Here is a 24,555-nt window from a genome sequence, read left to right as displayed (position 1 = left end):
GCACCATGAGGTAGGACCAAACACGAGAACTGGAACTGGAAGAGTGGTAACCAAGGGGGGACTTTATGAAGGAATAGTAGAAGTTGGTAGTGTGGACTTGGCATAGGGAAAAACCCCTCTACAAATCGCACATGTCGAGAGACATAAATCTTCCCTTTCTAATCTAAGTATTTTTTTCCCTCGTTGATTGGAAGCAAATCCCAAAAAGGTGCATTTGTACCTTATTTGATCAAAGGAATGCTTAAAATGCTAGTTCTAAGAATAGTTTTTTTTTTGTTAAACATTTAAGAATAGTGTGTTTAAACTTTAAAACTTACATTTATTGTTAGGTAAAAAGCTTTTTTTGGGTGAGAGAACATTAGCTTAATTTGGTGGCCAAAGTTAAATTAAGGATAATCTAATTTGTCTAAACATTGGTGTATGTATTAACATTAAATAACAATAGAGATAAAAGGTATTGGGGGAGTTATGAAATGAACTGGTAGGCCGACAAGACAGGTGGATCCGTTAATAGCCGTTGTGGTTTTTTAAGTTTTAACGGCTTTTTAAAAATGGAAGGGTAATTAAATTAATTAATTAATTGTTTTATATAATAATTCTAGCCTCAAATGCCAACCATTTTTCAGATTTTGCAATATATTTCCTCGCCTCTTCTTTATAATGATTGCCTTTGTAAAACCCATTTCTTTTTTACATTAAACCTGACAGGGTTGAACTTGGCTTTGCTTTGTTCTTGAATGCAAAGCAAAGCGCCAAGCCAACCATTCCCAGGTCTCTCATTTCGAGAGCTTCTGCGTGTTCCTTTTCTTTCCTTTTTTCTCTATTGATTTGTGTTGTTGTGATTGAGAGCAGCTATCCTGAGAATTAGAATTGACTGTTTTATCCGTGAGTTGGGGGGGGGCCTGCTTTAAAGATCAAACTTGTTCCTTTCTGCAAAACTATCAGGTACCCTTGTTCCTTTCAGAATTTGTTTGAATTTGGTTTCTCATTTAATTATGTCTTCTTTGTGTTTGATTATTTGCTTCTTCTCCGCGTGCTTGTTTATAATAATATAGCTTTTTTAGCCATGCATTCTCTTTTCATAGCCTGATCTTCTATGGCAATTTGTCATTTCGGATGCCAATATGTAAAGGAGAACTGAAAGTTTTCTGGTTGTCTGATTAATATTGGTAAAAGTTTGAGGTTTTCTTTTTTTGTGTGAGAAAACAGAAGCCGGACCTGCTTGCTTGACATCTTAGATGGCGGCTAGTACAGCAACTTCGCCAGTTCATGAAACGGATATTACAGTTCTAAAAGAAACACTTCGCTCTCAACAGCAACTTCTGCAGAAGCTCTATGCGGAGCTTGATGTGGAAAGGGAAGCCGCCACCACCGCTACCAATGAAGCTTTGTCGATGATCCTGCGGTTGCAAGGTGAGAAGGCCGCCATGAAGATGGAAGCAAGCCAATACAAGAGATTAGCAGAAGAAAAGATAAGCCATGCAGAGGAATCTCTCGCGATTTTTGAAGAGCTCATGTATCAGAAAGAAATGGAAATTTCTACTCTCGAGTTCCAAATTGAGGCTTACAAATACAAACTTATGAGCTTGGGGTGTGATGAATTGGATGATTTTGACAAAAAGTTTCCAGAGAATCCATTTGCAGAAAGAAATGGAGAAAAGGGCACTAAATCTACTATGAGAAGACTCAGCTCTCTGCCTTCGCTTTTTCCCACAGATTTCTATAAAATGAAGAGTTCCAGTGATGGAAAAAAGCATGCGGTTCCAGCGGCAGAAACAAGTTCAAGCATAGGTGCGGGGAATACGGACTTACTAGTTCGTGATCATGGTTTGGATTCAAGGAGGAGTTCGCCACGCTCGGTTGACTTCAATTCTTTCTGGAAACAGATCCGAGCACTAGATGAAAAGGTGAAAGAGATTTGGGATTGTAAAGAAGTTGGTAAAAACAAGTTATCGAAGATAAAGGTTAAAGCGGTGTCCCAAAGTACCAGTCCAAGAGCAAAACTTCCCCCTAAATGTCAAAGAATAAAAACTTGTGAAGGTTCATCAGAGAAAGCCACTCCAAATTCTGCCAATTCTTCTAACACTGTTCATGATGTATTTGAAGTCCATTGCAAATTTGAAGTTCCAGAAAGCAGTGAAAGAAAAAAAAATTGTTTTAAAGGGGAAATGAACAAAGGGAAGTCATATGTGGAAGAAGATAATAGGCTTAATAAGCCAGATTTGTTCCTGATTGGATCACCTGTAGATGATGATAGTGACTGGTTCAGCAAGGACGACTTTCAAAGTCTAAAGCCTGGGAAAAAGGGATATAAACTGATTGACGAAATGAATCCTGATCCCGATCCCGATCCCGACTACGAATCGCCTGTTGAATATGATACCGAATGGATAAAGATGACTAACTTGCAAGGCACAAAGCATGAGAAAAGATCATGTAACCCGAGCGATGAGACAAATGATGACTGCAAATCATCTCTTCTTCCCCTATCCACTGGGATTACTAACTATCGATCAGAACTGCAACTGCTGGCTCAGAGAGTTGAGCAGCTTGAGGGTAGAAGAAATAATACAAACCGTGAAATTAGTGAAGGGAGGGAAGATGAACTGAATTTGTTGAAGCAGCTAAGAGAACAACTTAATTCAATACAGTCTGAGATGAGAAGTTGGAGACCAAAGAAATCATCTCCTTCAGATGAGGTGCATCTACTTCCTCTCCTAGAGGTATGCCTTTCCCATTCCTTTCAGTTTCTTGTTGCAAAGTGTACTTAAGTTTCAAACGCCCCCACATGGAAGCTGGATGAATAATTAATGAATATGCACACGGACTCGAACGTAGAAAAGAAAAATGCAAGCTAAACAAGTTAGAACAGCAATGCACATCCTAATGGACAATAAGACACCATCAATTAGACACTTGGTAATGAAATATTGAAGGGAAAAAGTGGTTCTGAGAATTTTAACTCGAGCTTGATAACTGTAAGACCGATATCATATTGATTTGGTTAATCAATGAAATTAAAAACTAAAAACCCATAGCAAATATTCCTTTGTTCAGCTTGCAGAAATTAATGGCAACAGGAAAAGACAAAGACTTCCCAAGTTTTTTCTGCTTTTTGGGTTTCATTATATACATACTTGCATACATATGCTTATATATATATATATAAAGCTTGGCAATGGAACTGATTTATGTATGTGGACAGGTAATGTTGTACTTTTGGTTGTAATCAAGCCATTGATGTGGAATCAACTCAAGCAAGCAATAGTGACATCGGTACATGATGGATGGAAAAACTGATCATGCATTACTTTATAATGGTATATTTTGATCTTCTAGTGGATAACATTATACAACATGCATTACTTTATAATGGCATATTTTGATCTTCTAGTGGGTAACATTATACAACAGATAGTTCTTTTTGCATTCAGACTGTTCTGTTTTGTTTTGTATTTAAAAACAAGTATGATGCATCATCCACTAGGAAAAGAAGAAAATGTGATTGTTTCTGGTATTTAGAGGTTTGTTCGAGCTCTTTCATGTCTGGATTTTTCTCTTAAATTTTGGGATGGTTTGTAAAAATGAGCAATTTATTCATTTATTTATTCTTTGTAACTCAAAATAATGTCAAAAATCAAAGCTACTAGTGTCATAGGGCTAGAACTTTAGTCTCGCAATCCGTGCAGCCTTAGGCGATCCTTTCGTTCAAACATGCCTAAGTCAGCCTAACACCAAACAATTGAAGGTTTACATAAAATTCCTCTAATGCACCAATTTATTTAGTGGAAGTAACACAAATCAAAAGAAGACTTAAAAGAATAGAATAGCCACAGGAAACAACGCACAAGAGGTGTTTGAGTAAATACTCTCAATTGTATCCACTTTATCAAAGAATACAAAAAAAAAACAATGAAACAATATATGATGAATGATTTACAAGTGAGAAGGAGACTCTCTATTTATAGTTGAGCACCCCTAAAACCAACGGTTTAAATCAAGTTAAATCGACAGACGAGATTAAGCCTATCACTACAATTAAAAGATTTACAAAATTTACACAATCAAATGATATCTAATCTTACAAGATATTATTCTCATCAATTTTCTAAGATTAGTTTTCCTATTTACCAAGGTATCCTAACTTTCCATATCTGCATCATTGGGCTAACCAGACTTCAAACGGACATGCTTCTTCAATAGCTCTTTGAATCAGGCCAGATCTTGTAGGTCAAATGATCCCCATCTAAACGATAGACCTCTATAAGATGCATTTTGTGCGATGGTCACGAGTTTTAAACTGTAGCCCATGACATTCTTCCCCACCCATTCTCGCAATGCCTTCATTGCACATTCAGAATGACACTAACTTGATTTGCCTCGAAACTCTCTTGTCGCCTTAGCTCTTTCCCGACTAGTCTCACTATCGGGTCGTCCATTCCTTCGGATCTTTTGCCTCTGCTTTCATCGCCTCTTAACTCAAACCATTCCACTTGTTGGTACATCTCGTTGTCAAGAAGCCATGACTCTCACTTGACCACATTCTGACTCGCTTTGATTGGAATCCTCTTGATTCTCACAGCTAGCCTTCAAATTGTCCCCAGTCCCCCGACCTCCTTGCTTAATAACATTGAAAGGGTCCTTTTGTTCTTTCCAAGCCAAAAAGTTAGAATGCAAAACACTATCAAAGTGTTTGAAATGTACCTTACTCGTAATATTTGCTCTGGTCAACTGTCTAGTTTGCATCACCACTTTCTCAAAGCCTGATGAAGAAACCACCTCTCCCATAGGTGGTAGCTCATTCGATGAATCAACAAAAATGAGTATCATTGATCCTAGCTTCAAAGTTTGCATCGCTAATTCTTCCTCTAAGTCTGATGTACAACTCACCTCTTCCTTAGGTGGAAGCCTTGTTAATGACTCAGCAAATTCTTCCGTTTTCCTAGAATTGAGCCTCATTGGTCTTAGCTTTAACGTTTGCATTGCTACTTCTTCCTCTAAGTCTGATGTTAAAGTCACCTCTTTTTTAGGTGGAAGCCCATCTGATGACTCAATAAGCTTCGATGTTTCCTTTTCCTTGACCACTGCTAACTTGAATTGCTTTGGGCAGTTTTGCAACTCATGCGGATCATGGCACAAGAAGCATTTCACTCGCTTCTTCTTGCTCCTCTTTTCCCTTGCTTGAACCAAGCTTCTTAGGTCCTTTGTCTGACCCATCATCCCATTTGATGGCAAACTTCTTCAGACATTTTCGCAACTTATGCGGACCATGACATAAGAAGCAGTCCACTAGCTTCTTCTCGCTTTTGGCTTCCTTGGCTTTAGCACCTCTTGCACTTAATCCAAGTCTCACGGCCTTATCTTTCGGCTTGCCTTCTTAGAAAGCATGAATTTTTTTAACATATGTGAACCGTCGTAAAGAAAACATGTGATCTTGCTGATGATCGCTAAACTAACTAAAAATTCAACTTAGGCAAACGCACCTTAGAAATAGCGTATCCACTAGGACTAAAAATACTAGTACTTACTATCTTTTTATTATCTAGCCTAAGAATTAAATGGATGCTTTTTAAACTAAGATTAACTATATAATTAACTAATAACACGAAAAAGATTAAAGTTGGAAAATACTTTTGGAAAACCGATGGAGAAGATAATACCCAAGGAAGAGTCCGCCTAGTCTTCATTTATTACTTTTGAATTAGACGATTTATTCGCTTGACTTAATCCGTAATAATCCCTACCTTATGTTAATATCTCTTTCGAGACTAAAAACAACTGACTCTAGGTTGATTAATCGAAATCTCTTTTTAATTAAAACCCCTATTGTCGCATTAACTCGATTTATGGACTCCCTTATTAGATTTGACTCTAATTCGACAGGTTTATGTCGTCCTATCTCTAGGATTGCATGCAACTCCACTTAATTATAGAAGATCTACTCTTAAACAGGGACTTTTGCTACACTGAATAAACACATCAAAACCTGAATTAATATCCTGGAATATTAAAACAAGGATTAAAAATCATAATTAAGAATAAGACAAGCATTTATCATATAATTCAAATAATAATAAGATCTATCTTAGGCTTCATCTCCCTTAGGTATTTAGGGAGTTTAGTTTATAACGATGGGGGAAAACATCTCAAAATTGGGAAAACAACAAAACATAAAGAAAACCCAAAGAACTTCAAGGAAATTGAATGGAGATCTTCAATCTTAAAGTAGATCCTGCTTCCAAGCTGATTCCGATGGCTGTCTTCGAGTATTCTCTGCATTCTACCTTATGTGTCCTCTTTGATCCTCTTTTTTTGTGTTTAAATAGGCTTTGGAATGCCTAAAATAGCCCAAAATTAGCCTTTTTCGAGTAGAATTAAAATAGGTCTCAACAGGGACACGGCCGTGTGGCACGCCCGTGTGGTGGTGCTCAAGCCCTGTGCAATTTTGATATGGTTTTAAGTCGACACGACCATTACACACAAGTGTGTGGTCTGCCCGTGTGACTAACACGGGCATGTGGATTACCTGTGTTGAAGTGTCTGGGCTGTGTGTAGCACTGAAATAAACCTATTTTGTCCGTTTTTCCCTTTTTCTCGCACTTTTCGCTTTCTTATGCTCATCTGGATATAAAACATGAAATTAAAGGATTAGGAGCATCAAATTCACTAAATCTTATGATAAATTATCTGAAAATATGCCAAGCTTAGGATTAAAATATGTTACTTTTGAGGTTTATAAAATATCCCCACACTTAAGAATTTGTTTGTCCTCAAGCAAAATCCTCATCTCACATTTAAAATAAATTCTTCTCAACTTATAATTCTCATCGAAAATGTTTCAAAGTAATCCGCAAGTAATCATACATCGAGAATTCAACTGAAAGAACATTAAAGTTTCAAACGATCCAAGTTGAGCATTTTAATCATAAGATCATAGGCATCCCCCTTTATCTAAGTGATTACCTTTAATTCCAAATCGACAAGGGTTGACATTCTCCCTGAGGATTCACTCAAATCACTCAAAGTGTTTAAGGTTTAATAATTAAGCACTCAATAGTCAAACATGAAAAGTTATTACCATAGGCTTGCATAAAAATCAAACATCCACCACTATAAATTAGATGATACACAAATCAAAAGGTCTTTAACAGGGTTGTAATGGGGCTTGGGTTAAAAGTGTAGATAAAGGCTGAAAAAGAGGGTTAGAATCAAAATTAATTTAATTTATTACCAAACTTAGAAAAATAAAGCTAATTGCTGAATTACAAACAGGTGCCAGAATTAAAACTATCCAAAACTAATGAGTGAGCTTTTTCTCAATATAATAACTCTAACTTATCCAAGCTCTTTATAATATGCAATTATATGAATATAAAATACAATTTTTTCTTTTTTTTAAGAATAAGACAAATACAAAATTAGAAAGTACATAAAAAAATAATTCAGCAACTGAAATGAACGAACATAGTTAGGTAACTAATCAAATCAAATCTCGATAAAAAAAGAGTTAATCAAAAGAGAGAAATTCTTAACGAGTCAAAAAAGGTTAAGTTGTGGGTTATCATTAAGGGGAAAATCAAGAAACAATGATTAAGGCTCAAAGGGGTTCACTAAGGGTCAATTATGTGGGTAGGCTTTTTATGGGGTAAGTGGGTTAAAACCTAGGTGCTTTTATCATCTTAGTATATCAAATCAAAGGTGTGGTCTCGACATTTATAATCGATGCAAGTTCTAGTATAACAAATCAGCATTGATTCACTCATAACCATCAATAAAAGTGAGCAAGAACAATATATGCTCTAAACGGCTCAAAATCTCACAAAAATTATAGGTTTTTGATGCCAATCCTGTAAATTCAAAACTTTAAGATATTACTCGATTCAGGGAAACAAACTAGCAATTTTAATTCTCAAAATTGCAACTTATCATGCTTGATTCTCTATTGTCCTCAAGTTTAAATAATCAATGCATAATTACCTATGTTTTAATTTAAAACATATAAATAAAAGTCATAAATCAATCAAAATTCATTCTAATAGTAATATGAGAAAATTATTTGAGAACAAGATATAATTCAGGGATTTTCTGATAATCATAATATCATAACCTCCCCACACGTAAGATCTCAATGTACAAAGATAGATAATAACAATATAAGCATAATATCATAAAAGAGGGGGAGAAGCAAAACTGCCCTGAATTTAGATGTAGTCCTTGGAACAGTGAAAGCGGGTTTATAGACATTGGAAATGATGTGCATGTGGACCTAGGCAGAGGTGAAGGTGATGGTAGAGGTTGGGTTCCACAATCACAGCGCCAAGCGAAGAGGTTATCGTAGTGGTCGGTGTCGTGGTGGCTATAGTCATGGTTGAGCAGGACATGGCATCGTGGATTATCTTTCCCCATAGGATTGTTTGTATATTCCTAAATAGCACTAATGGACTGAAACTTTTGAAACTGAGATATCACCAGTAATGTTTTAGGAAGTTATATCGATGGGGTTGTTATGGTTACTTATAAAGGAACAACCATAAAATTAAGGGGTTCAAAATATACTAATAAAAGTCTTTTAGAACATGAAAAATGAAAATAAATAAAAAATAAAAAAAAAGGGAAAGGAAAACAAAGTGAAAATAAATGGACTCAAAAGTCCTCATCGGCAGCTAGATCATGAGGTGGTGGTGCTGGAGGCGAAATGTGAAAATGCTGGCAAATCTGCTGCAAAGTCGCCTCTATGCTGTCGAATCGTTGAGTGCAACATTGCTCGAATCGATTCAGGTGATCAGAAATTTCTGTTAATGAAGTAGCCGCATGAACTAGTTTGGAACTCGGCGGTGGAGGAGAAGGTGGGTTCTCTTGGAAGGAAGGGATATCGTCAGTAATATCCTCGGGGTCATCTGATCAATAGCTTGTGCTAATTGGTATTGAGGAGGACCGAATCCATGACGACGCTCTCTCATCCTCATGTGAAGCATACTTGAGATACCCTGTGGGGACATCTGATCGATGAGTGTGAGTGATGAGGATTGCGCCAATGTGTTCAGGAGCCCAAAGTGTCGAGCTAGACGAGTCACGTAAGGGCCGATGCTGATGACTCCCTTTCGGTGTCGTTCGATTTGATGGCAAAAGTGAGGGCGATGAAGTCTGCAAGATCGAAAACATGCTATTGCCTCATGCTCCTTAAGAAGTATGCGTGTAAGTGTTAACGACGCCAGTGCTCTCTCGTCGCCCTGTTAAGGTGTGAGCTAGAAGGGCGTGGAGATATCGTAATGCTGGAGATAGAGCCGATGCCTTGGACCGGCTGGGGTCATAGATGCTCGTAGTAGGAATGAGGGCTGCCCAACATGAGAAAAGTGCGTAATGGATGTGACGGTGGAGATGGGGAAAATTGTCGGCCTCCATAAAGTTTTCTGTATAAAGTCCCAAGGCAACTCCGAATTCTGGGACACTCAATTGTCGCACTAGACCACCAAAACGAAATTGGATTGTGCCTAGGTCATCGTACACTGTCATAACCGTCTACAACTGAAATGTCGAACAAAGTTCCAAAGTAAACTCCAGGTATGTTGGCTCAATAATGTCGAAGAAACGGTCACAGGGAGCAGTAGCGAGGAGGGCCCGGACTGAGTCAGCAAGATGGATTTGTTCTAATGCAGCCCAGTCGATGCACTGACCCATGCCAAGGGGTCAGGCACGTAGAATTTGAAACAACTCCTCCTGAGGTCCCGGTGGAAATTGGAGGAAGGGGTGGCGTATCTCAATAGTCGTAGTTGAGGATGTCGCTCCTCTCTATTTTTGAGAAGCGGGAACTGTAGTCTTTTTACCACAAGTATTGGTTATAATGTTCCTAAAATAATACGTTAGCAAATAATCCTAATTAAAAAATTACTCCTAAAACATAATATTCGGAATCCAAATATGCAACTTTATAAAGTGATTCTAAATAAAAAGTAGATAATTAAACAACTAAATAAGTAAAATCCAAACTAAATAGGAATTAGAACTCAAAGATAAAGTAACCTATACTAAAAATAAATATTAACAATAGTAACTAAGAATTGGCAGAACATAATCATATTTAGACAAGAATAGTAAAATGTAAAAATAATAGAGTGAACAAATTATATGTAAAGAACGCATGCCAGATAGACATCAAACAGTGGGTAATCATAGGAATAATAATGAATAATGGAAAGAAAAGAAAATAATGAAGAAATAGAATAGGTAATAAGCATAAGAAATAACTAACATAAAATACTTACTATTATAATCAAAATAGTAATTGTTAGGGGTGAAAGAGGGAACCAGAAGAAGTGATCGGAGATGCGGATGGTAGTGTGGTACATAAGAGTACGATGGTGCTTGGTGGTCAGATGGAAATGGGAAAAAGGGAAGAAGAGGGGAGAAAAGGAAATGGAAAGTAGAGAGGAGGAAAATGGTAAATGGGAAGATAGTGAGTGGGGGTTTCTATTGACGGTGGCTCATCGAGGAGTGCTGGCCGGAGTAGAGGGTAAGGCTTGTGGCGGAAAGGAGGTGAATAGTGAAAAAGGGGGTGTGAATAGTAGGTTTAAATAGGGATAGGGTTAATTTTAGGGTTAGGGTTTCAATTAAAAAGGGGGCCACGGTCGTGCAGGCCCCGTTTTGGGCCACACGGCCTTGGCTCATGCCCGTGTGTCCCACTCCTAGGCCATGTTTTTCGTGAAATTTGAGTCAGTATCGCACACGACTTTTAAGACACACCTGTGATCACAAGGCCGTGTGCTCGTTCATTCGCTTCTTCCATGCCCGGGTCATATTCTCCACGCCCGTGTTCTGTAGTCAGGATTGCCCACGGCTTTTGGGCACGGCCGTGGGATCTGCCCGAGTTCCATTCTGACTTGTTGAAAATTTCAGTATGTGTTCAGGTTCCCACACGGTCGTGTCACACGGCCGTGTTGATTTAACGTATTCCATGCTCATGCTGATTATTGGGAAATTGGAGTGCGTTTCACCATGGTCTAAGACACGCCCGTGTCTCTCAGCCGTGTGCTCCACATGACCATGGCTAGTTATTGCAGCCTGGTGGTACTCTGACTTGGGAAAATACATGTCTTATTTTAACACGACCATGGACACGCCCATGTCTCCAACCTGTGGTGAGTATACGGCCTAGAACATGTCCGTGTGTCAGGCCGTGTGTGCCAAAAATACCTGCAGTTAAATTATGAAAATTGAAAGAAAAATAAAGTTATTTAGTGGGGTTAGTGCTTGAGTTTCCTCTCGAGAAGTGCTTATTTAAAGTCTAAGCTTGACTTTACCCTGTGGACATATTTAAGCAGGTTCGCGGAGCCGTAGCTCTTCTCCACTATCTTTAAAATCCTCACCATTATAAAGTTTAAGACGATGTCCGTTTACCTTGAAAGTACCTTGGGTTGGATGACTTACCTCTACTGTGCCATATGGAAAAATGGTTTGGACTACGAAAGGACCCGACCATCGCGGTTTTAGCTTCCCAGGAAACAATTTGAGCCTTGAGTTGTAAAGTAGGACAAGATCTCTAGCTTCAAATTGCTTGTGTTGCTTTAAACTAGCATCATGGTGGTGCTTCGTTGCTTCCTTGTATAATCGTGAGTTCTCATACGCATTAGCTTGCCATTCATCTAACTCGTTTAGCTACATCAATCTCTTATCACTTGCGAGTTTGGGATCAAAGTTTAGGAATTTTATATTCCAAAATGCTTTATGTTTTAGTTCAAATGGTAAATGACAATTTTTACCATAAACAAGACTGTAAGGAGATGTTACTATGGGGGTCTTAAAAGCAGTTTCATAAGGCATCATCTACTTTCATTGCCCAATCATTCCTATTTTCCTCCACAGTCTTTTCTAGGGTATGTTTAAGCTCTCAGTTTACGACTTCGACTTGTCCACTAGTTTGAGGATGGTAAGGGGTAGTTGTTCTGTGGTAAATTCCATATTTCTTAAGGGTTTTATCAAATTGAGCATTACAAAAATGAGTACCCCTATCATTGATAATTATTCTAGGTGTTCCAAATCGAGAGAAGAGTTTCTTAAGGAACCTCACCACCACTCTAGCATCATTAGTAGATAAAGCTTGGGCTTCCACTTATTTGGACATATAATCAACGGGTACTAAGATGTATTTATTCCTAAATGAGCTAGGGAATGGACCCATAAAATCAATACCCCATACATCAAATATTTCACATGAAAGCATGTACGTTTGAGGCATTTCATCATGTTTAGAGATATTACCTGATGTAAAACCTGATTCAAGTGTTTTATGTGCGGTCCTAGTTCCACTGTAATGTCCTCCAGTCAGTCTTGAGGGCAATGTTCCAAGATTTTAATTGCTTCTGACTTCGTAACGCATCTTCTAATAACTTGATCTGCACATATACAGAAAAAAATGATATTCCCCAAAATAGTTTTTTACATCAGTAAAGAATAGTTTCTTTTGCTGATGTGTCAACCCTTTTGGTGTAACATTAGCAGCTAAATAATTTACAATGTCTGCAAACCAAGGTTTCTCAGAGTCAGATATAGCAAAGAGTTGTTCTTTAGGGAACGAGTCATTTATGTAACACCCCGAACCCGAGACCGTCGCCGGAGTCGAACACGAGGTGTTAACAGACTTTAAACCACTTATAAAAAAATTTCCCAGACATTGCCAATCTGCGTACTAGTTGCTTTAAAAATCATATCTTGAGTTCAGAAACTCAGAATCCAGTTCCGTAAATTTTCCCTGAAACTAGACTCATATGCCCATCTACATGTTTTTTTCTAGAATTTTGGTTGGGCCAATTAGTACAGTTTATTAGTCAAATTCTCCCATGTTATAGGGATCGACTACACTGACCTTTGCGCATTACGACTTGGATATCTCCCTGTACAGGGCTTCAATACTGATGCCGTTTGTTTCTATAGAAACTAGACTCAGAGAGGAATCTATACATATATGGCATGACTCATAATTGTCTCTGGTTAATTTATAATGAATTTCCAAAGTCGGAACAGGAAATCCAGAAACCGTTCTGGCCCTGTCTCACGAGAACCTAAATATCTCTTAACATACTGTCCATATGACCATTTCGTTACTTTCCTATGAAAATAGATTCATCAAGGTTCGTTTAAATAATTTATTCACTATTTAATTCCCTTCCTACTATTTTTAGTGATTTTCCAAATCTACATCACTGCTGCTGTCAGCATCTGCCTTTAAGGTAGACTTTACCTATTTCATAGTTTCCATGATTCAACTAGCCCTTTTAGCATAAATAGCACAATTTATGATAGTGATTAACCATTCCCATGGCCAATCCTTGTTAAGCATATCCACACCTCTCAATAACCATATCCATACCAAATGATTATAACATTATACTCAAACATATTTAAGCCATTTTCGCATGGCTAACCAAAATTATACAAGTCCAAAGGGTCCATGACCCACAACAAAAGGGTAGTCCTATACATGCCATATCCAGAGTTCAACTAAAAGAGTACCAAAAGGGCTTTGATAGTGTGGATGACTTCGACTTCGATGATCCCGAATCCGATATCCGACGAACAAAATCTATAAAACAGAGAGCCAAAGCAACGGGGTAAGCATTTTAAAGCTTAGTAAGTTTCAAGTAATGAAATCGGCTTTGACTAATGTATTACATTCACATAGCTAAATGGATCACTTTATTAATACACATTCTCATACACATACTTACTTCACACTTCATCAACATATACACACAAGGTATTAACCTATCTAAAAGTCGAAAGTTCGTTAGTCGATTGAACGGATACTATTAAAAACGAATCGACTTTTCCGATGCACACGCAAACATACCTTATCGTTTGGGTTTTTCGAGCGTATTAATTGAATGTATTACAGCACAACACGCTCACCTTCGAACCCAAGTTTCTTCGGAATTTAGCCGGATATAACCACAAGCACAAATGCCCTCGGGTCTTAGCCCGGATATATCAACTCGCACAAATGCCTTCGGGTCTTAGCCCGGATATATCAACTCGCACAAATGCCTTCGGGTCTTAGCCTGGATAAAATCACTAGCACAATTGCCTTCGGGTCTTATCCCGGGTATAGCAACTCGCACAAATGCCTTCGGGTCTTGGCCCGGATAAAATCACTACCACAATTGCCTTCGGGACTTAGCCTGGATATCATTCAAATGCTCATGCACACATATATCGACAATCATGACACATCCATATTTCACTTTCGTTACTAAGGCTCAAACACAAAGCATTTATTAAACCTTTCCAATTTCGGCTCAATAGCCACACACAAAGAGCATGATTTCAATTGGCTTTATAACATAGTCTCTATGCACATTCGGCTATCCATCATAGTATGACTAATCATTTCAATATAATTCAAGTAGGGTCATTACTCGAAGACTTACCTCGGATGTTGTCGAACAACTTTAATGGCTATTCAATTACTTTTTCCTTCCCTTTATCGGATTTAGTTCCCCTTTGCTCTTGAGCTTAAAGAATACAAATAGGAGTATTCAATATTTAAACCAATAATATGAATTTATTAATCACATTCGGCAATCACATATCATTAAATTTTCAAACCAAAATGTCATTATATGACCACATATACACATATCCATATACTTAAGCTCAATAATTATAATATAATATCATGTACTCACTTTAAGTATATTGCCGAATATACTTAATCATACATACACCTAACCAAAATAATTTCTAAAATCTTTATATCATTTATACACTAAGCCGAATACTCTTACCAAGTTCACCTATATTCTTCAACAAATTCTTCATTGATCAAACACATATTCGGCTAAAGAAGTGGCAATTTTAGCAACTTTTGATTTAATACTTAATCAATTATAATACATCTAAATATTCTTTTCATATTATTAACTCAAATCACATACATTATTTAATATAACATTTTCACCTTCGGCATTAGTATCAACCATAGTAGCCGATTCTTCCTACTTTGTACCCATGCATCTATTTGATCCTTAGTTAGTTCAAACACTCACACACTAAGATTCATCCAATTTTAACAAGAAATAAAATCCTTAATCCTCAAACTACCATGGCCGAATGTTATAACCCAAGCCATATATATTGTTCCTCAAGGCCCTTCAAGGACCACATTCGGCACCTCCTTAATAACAACCCAAATTTCAACCTTCAAGAAAGAAGAAAAAAAATATATGTGCTAAGAGCTTCAAACTACTTGGCCAAATATCAAACCTCCTAACAATCAAAACTTAAGCCATGGAATGATTAGAACTTGAACTAACCACCTTCTTTATACAAAATTTTCCAAGAATTTCAAGGTACTTACCACTTCTTAATCCTCATCCAAACCGAACATAAAGCAAGAGAACTCTTTCTTCTTCCTTTGATTTTTCGGTCAAGAAGAACAAAGAGGATGAAGCCTTTTTTTTCTTCTAGTTTCGGCAAAATGGGGGAGCAAGGATGAAACAACTTTGGTTTCTCCTCCCACTCCCCTCATATTTTATTGTTCTTAACACAACATGTTGTCATAAACTTTTCATAATATGTTTTACCCATCACAATTTGTCTATCCACCTTGTCATGGCCGGCCACTACTATTTAGGGGGGAATTTGACATGCAAGTCCCCCCTTTTTATTTCATGCACTAATAGGTCCTTATGCTTTGACCTATCACATTTCAAAATTTTCTCACATAAGTCCTATTTACTAAAATTCACCTACAATTAAACAAAATTCAAACACGAAATTTTCACACATGCACATGTACATATAATGAGCATCAATTATGACGGTTAATTATTTTTATGACTCGGTTTAGCGGTCCCGAAACCACTTCTCGACTAGGGTCAATTTTGGGCTGTCACAATTTATCTCATGTTCATCAAGCTCCTTAAAAAGTGAGTTTTCTAATCTGGATAGATGATCTGCTGCAAGATTTTTCACTCCCTTCTTATTTTGAATTTTTATATCAAATTCCTGCAACAATAATATCCATCTTATTAGTCAAGGTTTTGCATCTATTTTAGTAAGGAGGTATCGAAGAGCTGAATGGTCAGTGTAAACAACAACTTTAGATAATATTAAATATGGTCTAAATTTATCGAATACAAAAACCACAACCAACAATTCTTTCTCAGTCGTCGTATAATTTTCTTATGCGGTTGTCAATGTCTTGCTAGCATAATAGATTGGTTGAAAATGCTTGTCTTTTCGCTGTCTAAGAACCGCACCTACTGCAAAATCACTCGCATCATACATTAGTTCAAAGGGTAAATTCCAATCAGGTGCAATTACAATTGGAACATTAATTAATTTATCCTTAAGAGTATTAAATGCTTCTAAACATTCTTGATTGAAATTGAAAGGCACATCTTTTTCTAGTAAATTCGTTAAAGGCTTAGCTATTTTAGAAAAATCCTTGATATATCTTCTATAAAATCTAGCATGACCTAAAAAGCTTCGAATAGCCTTAACTAACCTAAGGGGAGGTAATTTCTCAATAGTTTCAACTTTTGCCTTGTCAACCTTGATCCCTTTGCTAGAAATTTTGTGGCCTAACACAATCCCTTCATGAACCATGAAGTGACATTTTTCCCAATTCAGTACAAGGTTAGTTTCCTCACATCTTATTAGAACTCATTTTAAATTTTTAAGGCAAAGATGAAAAGAGTTATCGAATACCGAAAAGTTATCCATAAATACCTCCATAATGTCTTCTATGAGTTCATCAAAAATGGCCAACATGCATCATTGAAAAGTAGCAGGGGCATTACATAATCCAAAAGGCATTCGTCGATAAGAAAATGTACCATATGGACATGTAAATGTCATTTTCTCTTGGTCCTCAGGAGCTATTGGGATTTGGAAGTAACCAGAGAGTCCATCTAGGAAGCAATAATACATATGCCCAGATAATCTTTCCAACATCTGATCAATGAATGGTAAGGGGAGGGGATTTTTTCTTGTGGCATCATTCAATTTCCTATAGTCAATGCAAACTCTCCATCCTGTGACTGCTCATGTTGGGATCAATTCATTCTTCTCATTAGCCACAACAGTCATGCCTCCTTTTTTAGGGACAACATGCACAGGACTCACCCAAGAACTGTCAGAAATAGGATAAATAATTCCTGCATCTAGAAGTTTAATTACCTTAGCTTTTACGACTTCTTTCATGTTAGGATTCAGTCGTCTTTGAGTTTGCATACAAGGTTTATATTCAACTTCCATTAAAATTTTATGTGTACAGAAAAAAGGACTGATCCCTCTTATGTCAGAAATCTTCTAGGCTATAGCTCTTTTATGCTCCTTTAATACTAGAAGTAACTCGTCCTTTTCGGTTGGCTGTAAATCTGAGGCAATAATTACTAGTAACGTGGAATTATTTCTAAGAAATGCATATTCTAGGTGATTTGATAATTGCTTCAATTCCAATTTAGGAGGTTCTTCAACAGAGGGTTTTAATTTTAATTCCTTGTTTACCCCAATACCCTTATAGCTCTTCTATCTCAGTGAAGACTCATTAGAATTTAATTCGGCTTTTGCCTTACCTAACGCAAAATCATTGTCATTTACCTCCTCTCCTTGGGAAAGACAGAGTTCCAACGTGTCCTTATGAATGATTTCCTATAAAGAATCTTGAGTAGCATGATCAATAGAATCAATAAAATAACATGAGTCATCTTATTCTCTAGAAAATCTCACGGCATCATAAATTTTAAAAATAATCTCTTCGTCATCACCCTAAGCACAAGTTTACTGTCATCCACATCAATAAAAGCCCTAGTAGTGGCTAAAAATGGACTACCTAAAATTAAAGGCACCTCAACATCCTCATCCATGTCAAGCACAAAAAATTTAATAGAGAATATGAATTTATCTACTTTTACGAGTACATCTTCAATAATTCCCCTAGGATATTTAACAGATCTATCAGCTAGTTGAATACTCATCCTAGTAGGTTTTGGTTCCCCAAGGCCAAGTAGCTTGAACATTTTGTAAGGCATCAAATTAATGATAGTGCCTAAATCAGCTAGTGCCTTTTCAACATTTAAACTACCAATTAAGCAGGGAATAGTAAAACTTTCTAGATCTTTTAGTTTGGTTGGTAGTTTATTTTGGTAGTAAAACTTATTACAGGTTTTACCTTCTCATCCTCTTTCTTATCAACTTCTTATGGCAGCTTCTTTTCAGATTTAGTTAACACTTTCCCACTCCTTAGTGTAACTGCTTTCACATGCTCTTTTGGATTGCGTTCGGTGTTATTAGGCAGACTCTCGGGTGGTCTTTCTGAAATCATCTTAGCCAGCTGTCCTATTTGATTCTCGAGCCCTTGAATAGATGCTTGTTGATTTTTAAGTGCTGTTTCAGTGTTTTGAAAATGAGTTTTCGCTACTGAAATAAAATTTTTCATCATCTCTTCAAGGTTCGACTTTTTCTCTTGCTGGTAAGGTTGTTGTTGGAAGCCTGGAGGGGGTGGTGGTCTCTGATTCCCTTGGCCTCCCCATGAGAAATTTGGGTGGTTCCTCCAACCTACATTGTAAGTGTTACTGTAAGGATTATTTTGAGGTCGAGGATTATTACCCATATAATTTATTTGTTTGTTCTCCATGTTGGGGCTGTAGGGTAGGTATTCTAAATTGCTCGTTCCACCTCTACTTGCATCGCACTACATTACTGGATGTACTTGCGTAGAACCAAATAAATCATCAATCTTTTTATTCAAAAGTTCTACTTGATTTGAAAGCATAGTAACCGAGTCGACGTTAAAAACGCCGAATGTTTTTGTCAGCTTTGTCTTTATGACTTGCCACTGATAATTGTTTAGTGACATCTCTTCTATGAACTCATAAGCCTCTTCAGGTGTCTTATTATTGATGGTTCCACCAGTAGCTGCGTCGATCATTTGTCTAGTTGAGGGATTCAGACTGTTGTGGAAAGTTTGAACCTGTAGCCAAAGAGGTAACCCATAGGGAGGGCACCTTCTCAATAAATCCTTGTATCTCTCCCATGCATCATAAAGTGTTTTTAAATCCATCTGCACAAAAGAAGAGATATCATTCCTCAACTTTGCTATTTCAGCTGACGAAAAATATTTAAGAAAAATTTTTTCAGTCATTTGTTCCCAAGTAGTGACTGACTCTTGTAGTAACGAGTTCAACCATTGTTTAACCTTATTCCATAATGAAAAGTGAGCAAATGGCATTAACAGAAATTCCATTGATCTTAAAGGTGTCGCAGAATTCCAGAAAATTTGCTAAATGAGTGTTTGGATCCTCATCTTGCAAACCATCAAACTGAACAAACTGTTGTATCATTTGAATCGTGCTAAGTTTCAGTTCAAAATTATTTGCAGCAACAGCAGGTCTAACTATACTCAATTCAGTTCTTGTTAAATTGGGCTTAGCATAGTCGTACATAGTACGAGGAGCAGGATTCTGATTCACTGGATTTGCGACAACCACAGGAGGTAGCGAATTATTTTGATTTTTAGCCATCTCCTCGATGTTATTGGTATCATCCTCATGCTCTTCCTCTATATACCGTAGACTTCGCCTTATCTTTCTAAGATTTCTACGGGCTGTGCTTTCAATTTCACTGTCAAAAAGTAGAGGCCTGACGTGTTTCTTCTAGTCATAAACTATAAAAACCTGCCAAAAGCAAATAAAAGAAAAATTAGTAATTAAAATAAAAACAAATTTAAATAAAAATAAAAATGGCTAAATTAATAAAAATTAAGTGTTCCTAATATCTTAGTCCCCGGCAACGGCGCCAAAAACTTGATGCTTGCTAAACTAACTAAAAATTCGACTAAGACAAGCTCACCTACCGAATAGTAGTTTAGTTATGGTGAGACTGGAAATATCGTATCCACAAGGACTAAAAGTACAAGTAATTACTATCTTTTTATTATCTAGACTAAGAATTAAAGGGATGTTTTTAAACTAAGATTAACTATCTAATTAACTAAGAACACTACAAAGATTAAAGTTGGAAAATACTTTTGGAAAACCAATAGAGAAGACAATACCCAAGGAAGAATCCGCCTAGACTTCACTTATTACTTCTGCATTAGACAATTTATTTGCTTGACTTAATCCGTAAGAATCCCTAGCTTATGTTAATATCTCTCTCGAGACTAAATACAACTGACTCTAGGTTGATTAATCGAAATCTCTTTCTAATTAAAACCCTTATTATCACATTAACTAGATCTATGAACTCCCTTATTAGATTTGACTCTAATTCGGCAGATTTATGTCGTCCTATATCTAGGATTGCATGCAACTCCACTTAATTATGAAAGATCTACTCTTAAACAGGGACTTTTTCTGTACTGAATAAGCACATCAAAACCTGAATTAATATCCTAGAATATTAAAGCAAGGATTAAAACTCATAATTAAGAATAAGACAAGTATTTATCATATAATTCAAATAATAATAAGATCTATCTTAGGTTTCATCTCCCTTAGGTATTTAGGAAGTTTAGTTCATTACGATGGGGGAAAACATATCAAAATTGGGAAAACAACAAAACATAAAGAAAACCCAAAGAACTTCTAAGGAAATTGAATGGAGATCTTCAGTCTTGAAGTAGATTCTACTTCCAAGCTGATTCCGATGGCTGTCTTTAAGTATTTTCTTTCTTCTACCTTCTGTGTCCCCTTCGATCCTCTTCTCTTGTGTTTAAATAGACTTTGGAATGCCCAAAGTAGCCCAAAATTAGCCTTTTTCGAGTAGAATTGAAATAGGTCTTGACAGGGACACGACCGTGTGGCATGCCCGTGTGGTGGTGCTCAAGCCGCGTACAATTTTGATATGGTTTTAAGTTGACACGGCCATTACACACGGGCGTGTGATCTGCCCGTGTGTCTAACATGGGAGTGTAGATTACCCGTGTGGAAGTGTATGGGCCGTGTGCAGCACTGAAATAAACCTATTTTGTCCATTCTTTTCCTTTTTCTCGCACTTTTTCGCTTTCCTATGCTCATCTGGACATAAAATATGAAATTATAGGATTAGGAGCATCAAATTCACTAAATCTTATGATAAATCATCCGAAAATATGCTAAGCATGGGATTAAAATATGTTACTTTTGAGGTTTATCACTTGCCACTCTTTTTTTTAGGTTTCCTCTTCCCAACTTGTGGTTTCCCGTTACCACCATTGCCGTTGCCATTACCATTATCTTCCTCGTGATTCCTTTCATATATGCCCTTTTCCTTGGACTTGGAAGACTCAAGCTTGTCTTCCACTAGACCCAACTTGACCATGGACTCCACTACCGTCATGGTTTTCGATAGCTCTTGGACACCTTATTGTTCCAATTCCTCTCTAAACCACAACTTTAACCCATTTTGGAAAGAAAAAAATGCCTCAATCTCGGTCACATCTGAAATTTGGAGCATGAGTTCCTTGAACTCTCAAACATATTCCCTCACTATGCCTCGTTGTGTAAGCCATCGCAACTTTGCTCGAGCTTCCTCTTCGGTAAAGTTTTGATAAAACTTCCTTTTTAACTCATGTTGGAACTCTTCCCACATCCTAATCTCACTATTCCTTTTATCTGTGGACTTGCCTTGCCACCATAAAAGCACAATATCAATAAGAAACATGGAAGTAATTTGACCTTAATCCCATCCTCCATGATGCCTTTAAGATAATGCTTCATCCTTCACAAGAAATTGTCTACATCACATGCAAATCTTGTCCCTACAAACTCTTTTTTCTCTGGGACATCTACCTTGCAATTTAGTGCTGCACTTGACACTCCATTCCCTATGGTTTCTCAACACAAGGTAAGCTCCTCTATTCTTTTCTCAAAGCCTTCATCGTGACCATTGTTTCCTCCTTCAAAGCCAATACCATGGCTTAAAGATCATCATTCCTCTCTGTTAGCTTATTTCTAGTGGAATTTAACAACTATTGTACCTTTTTCACATTTGAATTGAGAGACAAACACAAATTCCCTAGATTGTTCCCGCTAGTCTTCGAGTGATTCCTTCACGTCCCCCATGGACTCTTAAAGATTGGCCACTCAGTCCTCAACAGCTGACAACTTTTCCTTTAATAGGATTGGTTTTTTGCCCACCAATGGGTCTCATTTGACTCATTTTGATTGGCAACTTTTTTTGACATCTCGATAGTGCCTTCACAACCCAAGCTCTGATACCAACTATCACGGGACTAGAGCTTTAGTCTCTCAATCCATATGACTTTAGGTGATCCTTTCGTTCAAACATGCCTAATTTAGCCTAACCACCAAACGATGAAAGATTTATAAAGAATTTGTCCAAGGCACCAATTTATATAGTAGAAGCAACACAAATCAAAAGAAGGCTTACAAGAATAGAATATCCATAGAAAATAATGCATTAGAGGTGTTTAACTAAATGCTCTCAATTGTATCCATTTTTTTAAATAATACAAGAAAAAATGAAATAATGGATGAATGAGTGATTTACAAGTGAGGGGGAGGTTATCTATTTATAGTTGAGCTTCCCCAAAACCGATGGTCTAGATCAAGTTACATCGACGGACGAGATTAAGCCTATCCCTACAATTAAGGGATTTACAAGATTTACACAATCAAATAATATATAATCTTACAATATATTATTCTCATAAATCTTCTAAGATTAATTTCCCAATTTACCAAAGTAGCTCAACTTTCCATATCTACATCATTAGGCCACCTAGGCTTCAAATGGACAGGCTTCTTCAAGAGCTCTTTGAATCGGCCAACTTTCGTGGGTCAAATGATCCCTATCTAAATGATAGACCTCTATAGGGTGCATATTGTGTGATGGTTATGGGCTTTGAACTGTGGCCCGTGACACTAGGAGCCACTTAGTAAGTGCCTAAAAAGTAATAAACTGAAATGACAACTTCTTAATTTCTTTTTTGGTTTATAAGCTAATCAAGCTGTTGTTTTTTCCTAAACCCAAACATTAGAAATCTTGACAAATTTTGGTTTAATGATTTAAGGTGGACTTTATACAGTGTAGTAGAGATCCTGTTGGATTGTGAAGAGAAATCATGAAATAATGGCCATGTGTATCATAGTCCAAATGTACATGTTGAAGCTTCATTGTTATTAGAGCATTCTTGTGATCTTGTCCTAGCTAAATGGTACTGGTAATATTAGGTAGTGTGATCACAAAAATGTTTTTTGGATTGAGAAATCATTTCATACTTTGATATATGATTCGATTTTAAGTGTTAAAGTCTTTGAACGTCTCTTTCTCAGAGTAGACCTAAAGAACTTTTTATATATATTTCATCTGTAACAAGTTATATTCTTTTAAGTCCCACAAGGGATCCAATGCATTCCTAATGTACCAACAAGTTTTCTTGTGAAAAGAGGAGATTACTCATGCTTTATGTTATTCATATTTGAATATGCATCCCACACAAATATATTTAATTTGTTTATATTTATTTTAGATATATAGAGAATCATTCTCTCATAAACATACAATATATATTTTTATATTTCATCAACAAAGTTGTATATTTTACCAATTAGCACAGTTATGAAAGATTCTTTATTGTTGTAGTAGTAGTAAATTGACACATAGAGAGCACAATGCACCATTCTTTTATGTTGGTTTTTAATTTTAATAGTATAGTTCCCTTCCATGGTTCCCGTTGGGTTGATTTTTAGTTTGTGTTAAATTATATAATAAAAATCTAAAGCTTAAAATATGTTCTAAATCTCTATACATTTTATACATTTGGAATTTAATTTTCCTACTTTTATTTTCAAGTTTCTTTAGTTTTCAAATTTGAAAATTCAGGTCTAGTTGTTACCACTTTTAAAATTATTCTATTAAATTCTTTAGTGCTACATTTTAAAATTTTAAAAAATATACGTAGTCATGTAATGAAAAAAATAGTGTTGAAAATACTAATTAGATTTTTTTCATAAAAATACCCATTCAAATTTGTCATTATAAAATAAATTATTTATGTTGGAATGGTGCTCTTAAGAAAAGTTGACTTTGACATTCTAAATGAAATAAGTAACAATAGCAATTATTTAAACTAACTAATAACGTTAAACAAAATAGAAGGATCAAATCATGTCAAAATTAAAGTATATAGATTAAATCATAAATTTTAGCATAATGTAAGGACCAAAATTGAAATTTGACATTTGTTTAAAAGAAAAAGTAACGCAAACTTAAAAGAAATGAGAAACCACATGTCAATATCTAAGATATTATTGCATCCAAATTATATATAACAACATAATATTTTAATCGAAAAGTTAAGAATATTAACTGTTTGGAGTAAATAAAATTATACAAATTTAAGGAACAAATTATGTTAGTAATTGAAGTATAGAGATTAAATATCAAGTTTAAGCATAATAAAAGGACCAAAATTGAAATTTAACCATTTTTCTTAAAAAAAGAAAGAGACAGCAAAGGTGGACCCATGGCATGTGAACAACAACATGGACACTACTTTTATATATAAGTTGACAAGAATAGGGTAATCTCTTGCCTTTTATTGATAGACTT

The 24,555-nt window shown here is 36.3% G+C and overlaps 1 protein-coding gene and 1 non-coding gene across 2 annotated transcripts; both read left to right on the top strand.

The window, feature by feature from the left end:
• The first annotated feature begins 614 nt into the window (after window positions 1-614).
• LOC107945672 (uncharacterized) lies at window positions 615-3,708 on the top strand. Its single transcript, XM_016879769.2, has 3 exons — window positions 615-945; window positions 1,210-2,723; window positions 3,206-3,708. The coding sequence occupies exons 2-3, from the start codon at window positions 1,239-1,241 to the stop codon at window positions 3,227-3,229; spliced, it is 1,509 nt and encodes a 502-aa protein (XP_016735258.1). The 5' UTR covers window positions 615-945; window positions 1,210-1,238; the 3' UTR covers window positions 3,230-3,708.
• A 15,278-nt stretch (window positions 3,709-18,986) lies between these two features.
• LOC121205706 (small nucleolar RNA R71) lies at window positions 18,987-19,093 on the top strand. Its single transcript, XR_005900782.1, has one exon. It is a non-coding gene; the product is annotated as a small nucleolar RNA R71 (small nucleolar RNA).
• Window positions 19,094-24,555: the final 5,462 nt, after the last annotated feature.

This window comes from Gossypium hirsutum, chromosome A08 (genome assembly GCF_007990345.1).
Source record: "Gossypium hirsutum isolate 1008001.06 chromosome A08, Gossypium_hirsutum_v2.1, whole genome shotgun sequence".
Taxonomy (NCBI): Eukaryota; Viridiplantae; Streptophyta; class Magnoliopsida; order Malvales; family Malvaceae; genus Gossypium; species Gossypium hirsutum.
Note: the sequence above shows the minus strand (reverse complement) of the source record. Positions and strands in the feature narration are given on the sequence as shown.

What these genes read in the sequence shown, in the direction of transcription:
- LOC107945672 (XM_016879769.2), top strand. Translation starts at nt 1,239, where the DNA reads ATGGCGGCTAGTACAGCAACTTCGCCAGTTCATGAAACGGATATTACA. An exon ending in ATCTACTTCCTCTCCTAGAG is followed by an intron (nt 2,724 to 3,205) that starts GTATGCCTTTCC and finishes GTATGTGGACAG; the next exon opens with GTAATGTTGTACTTTTGGTT.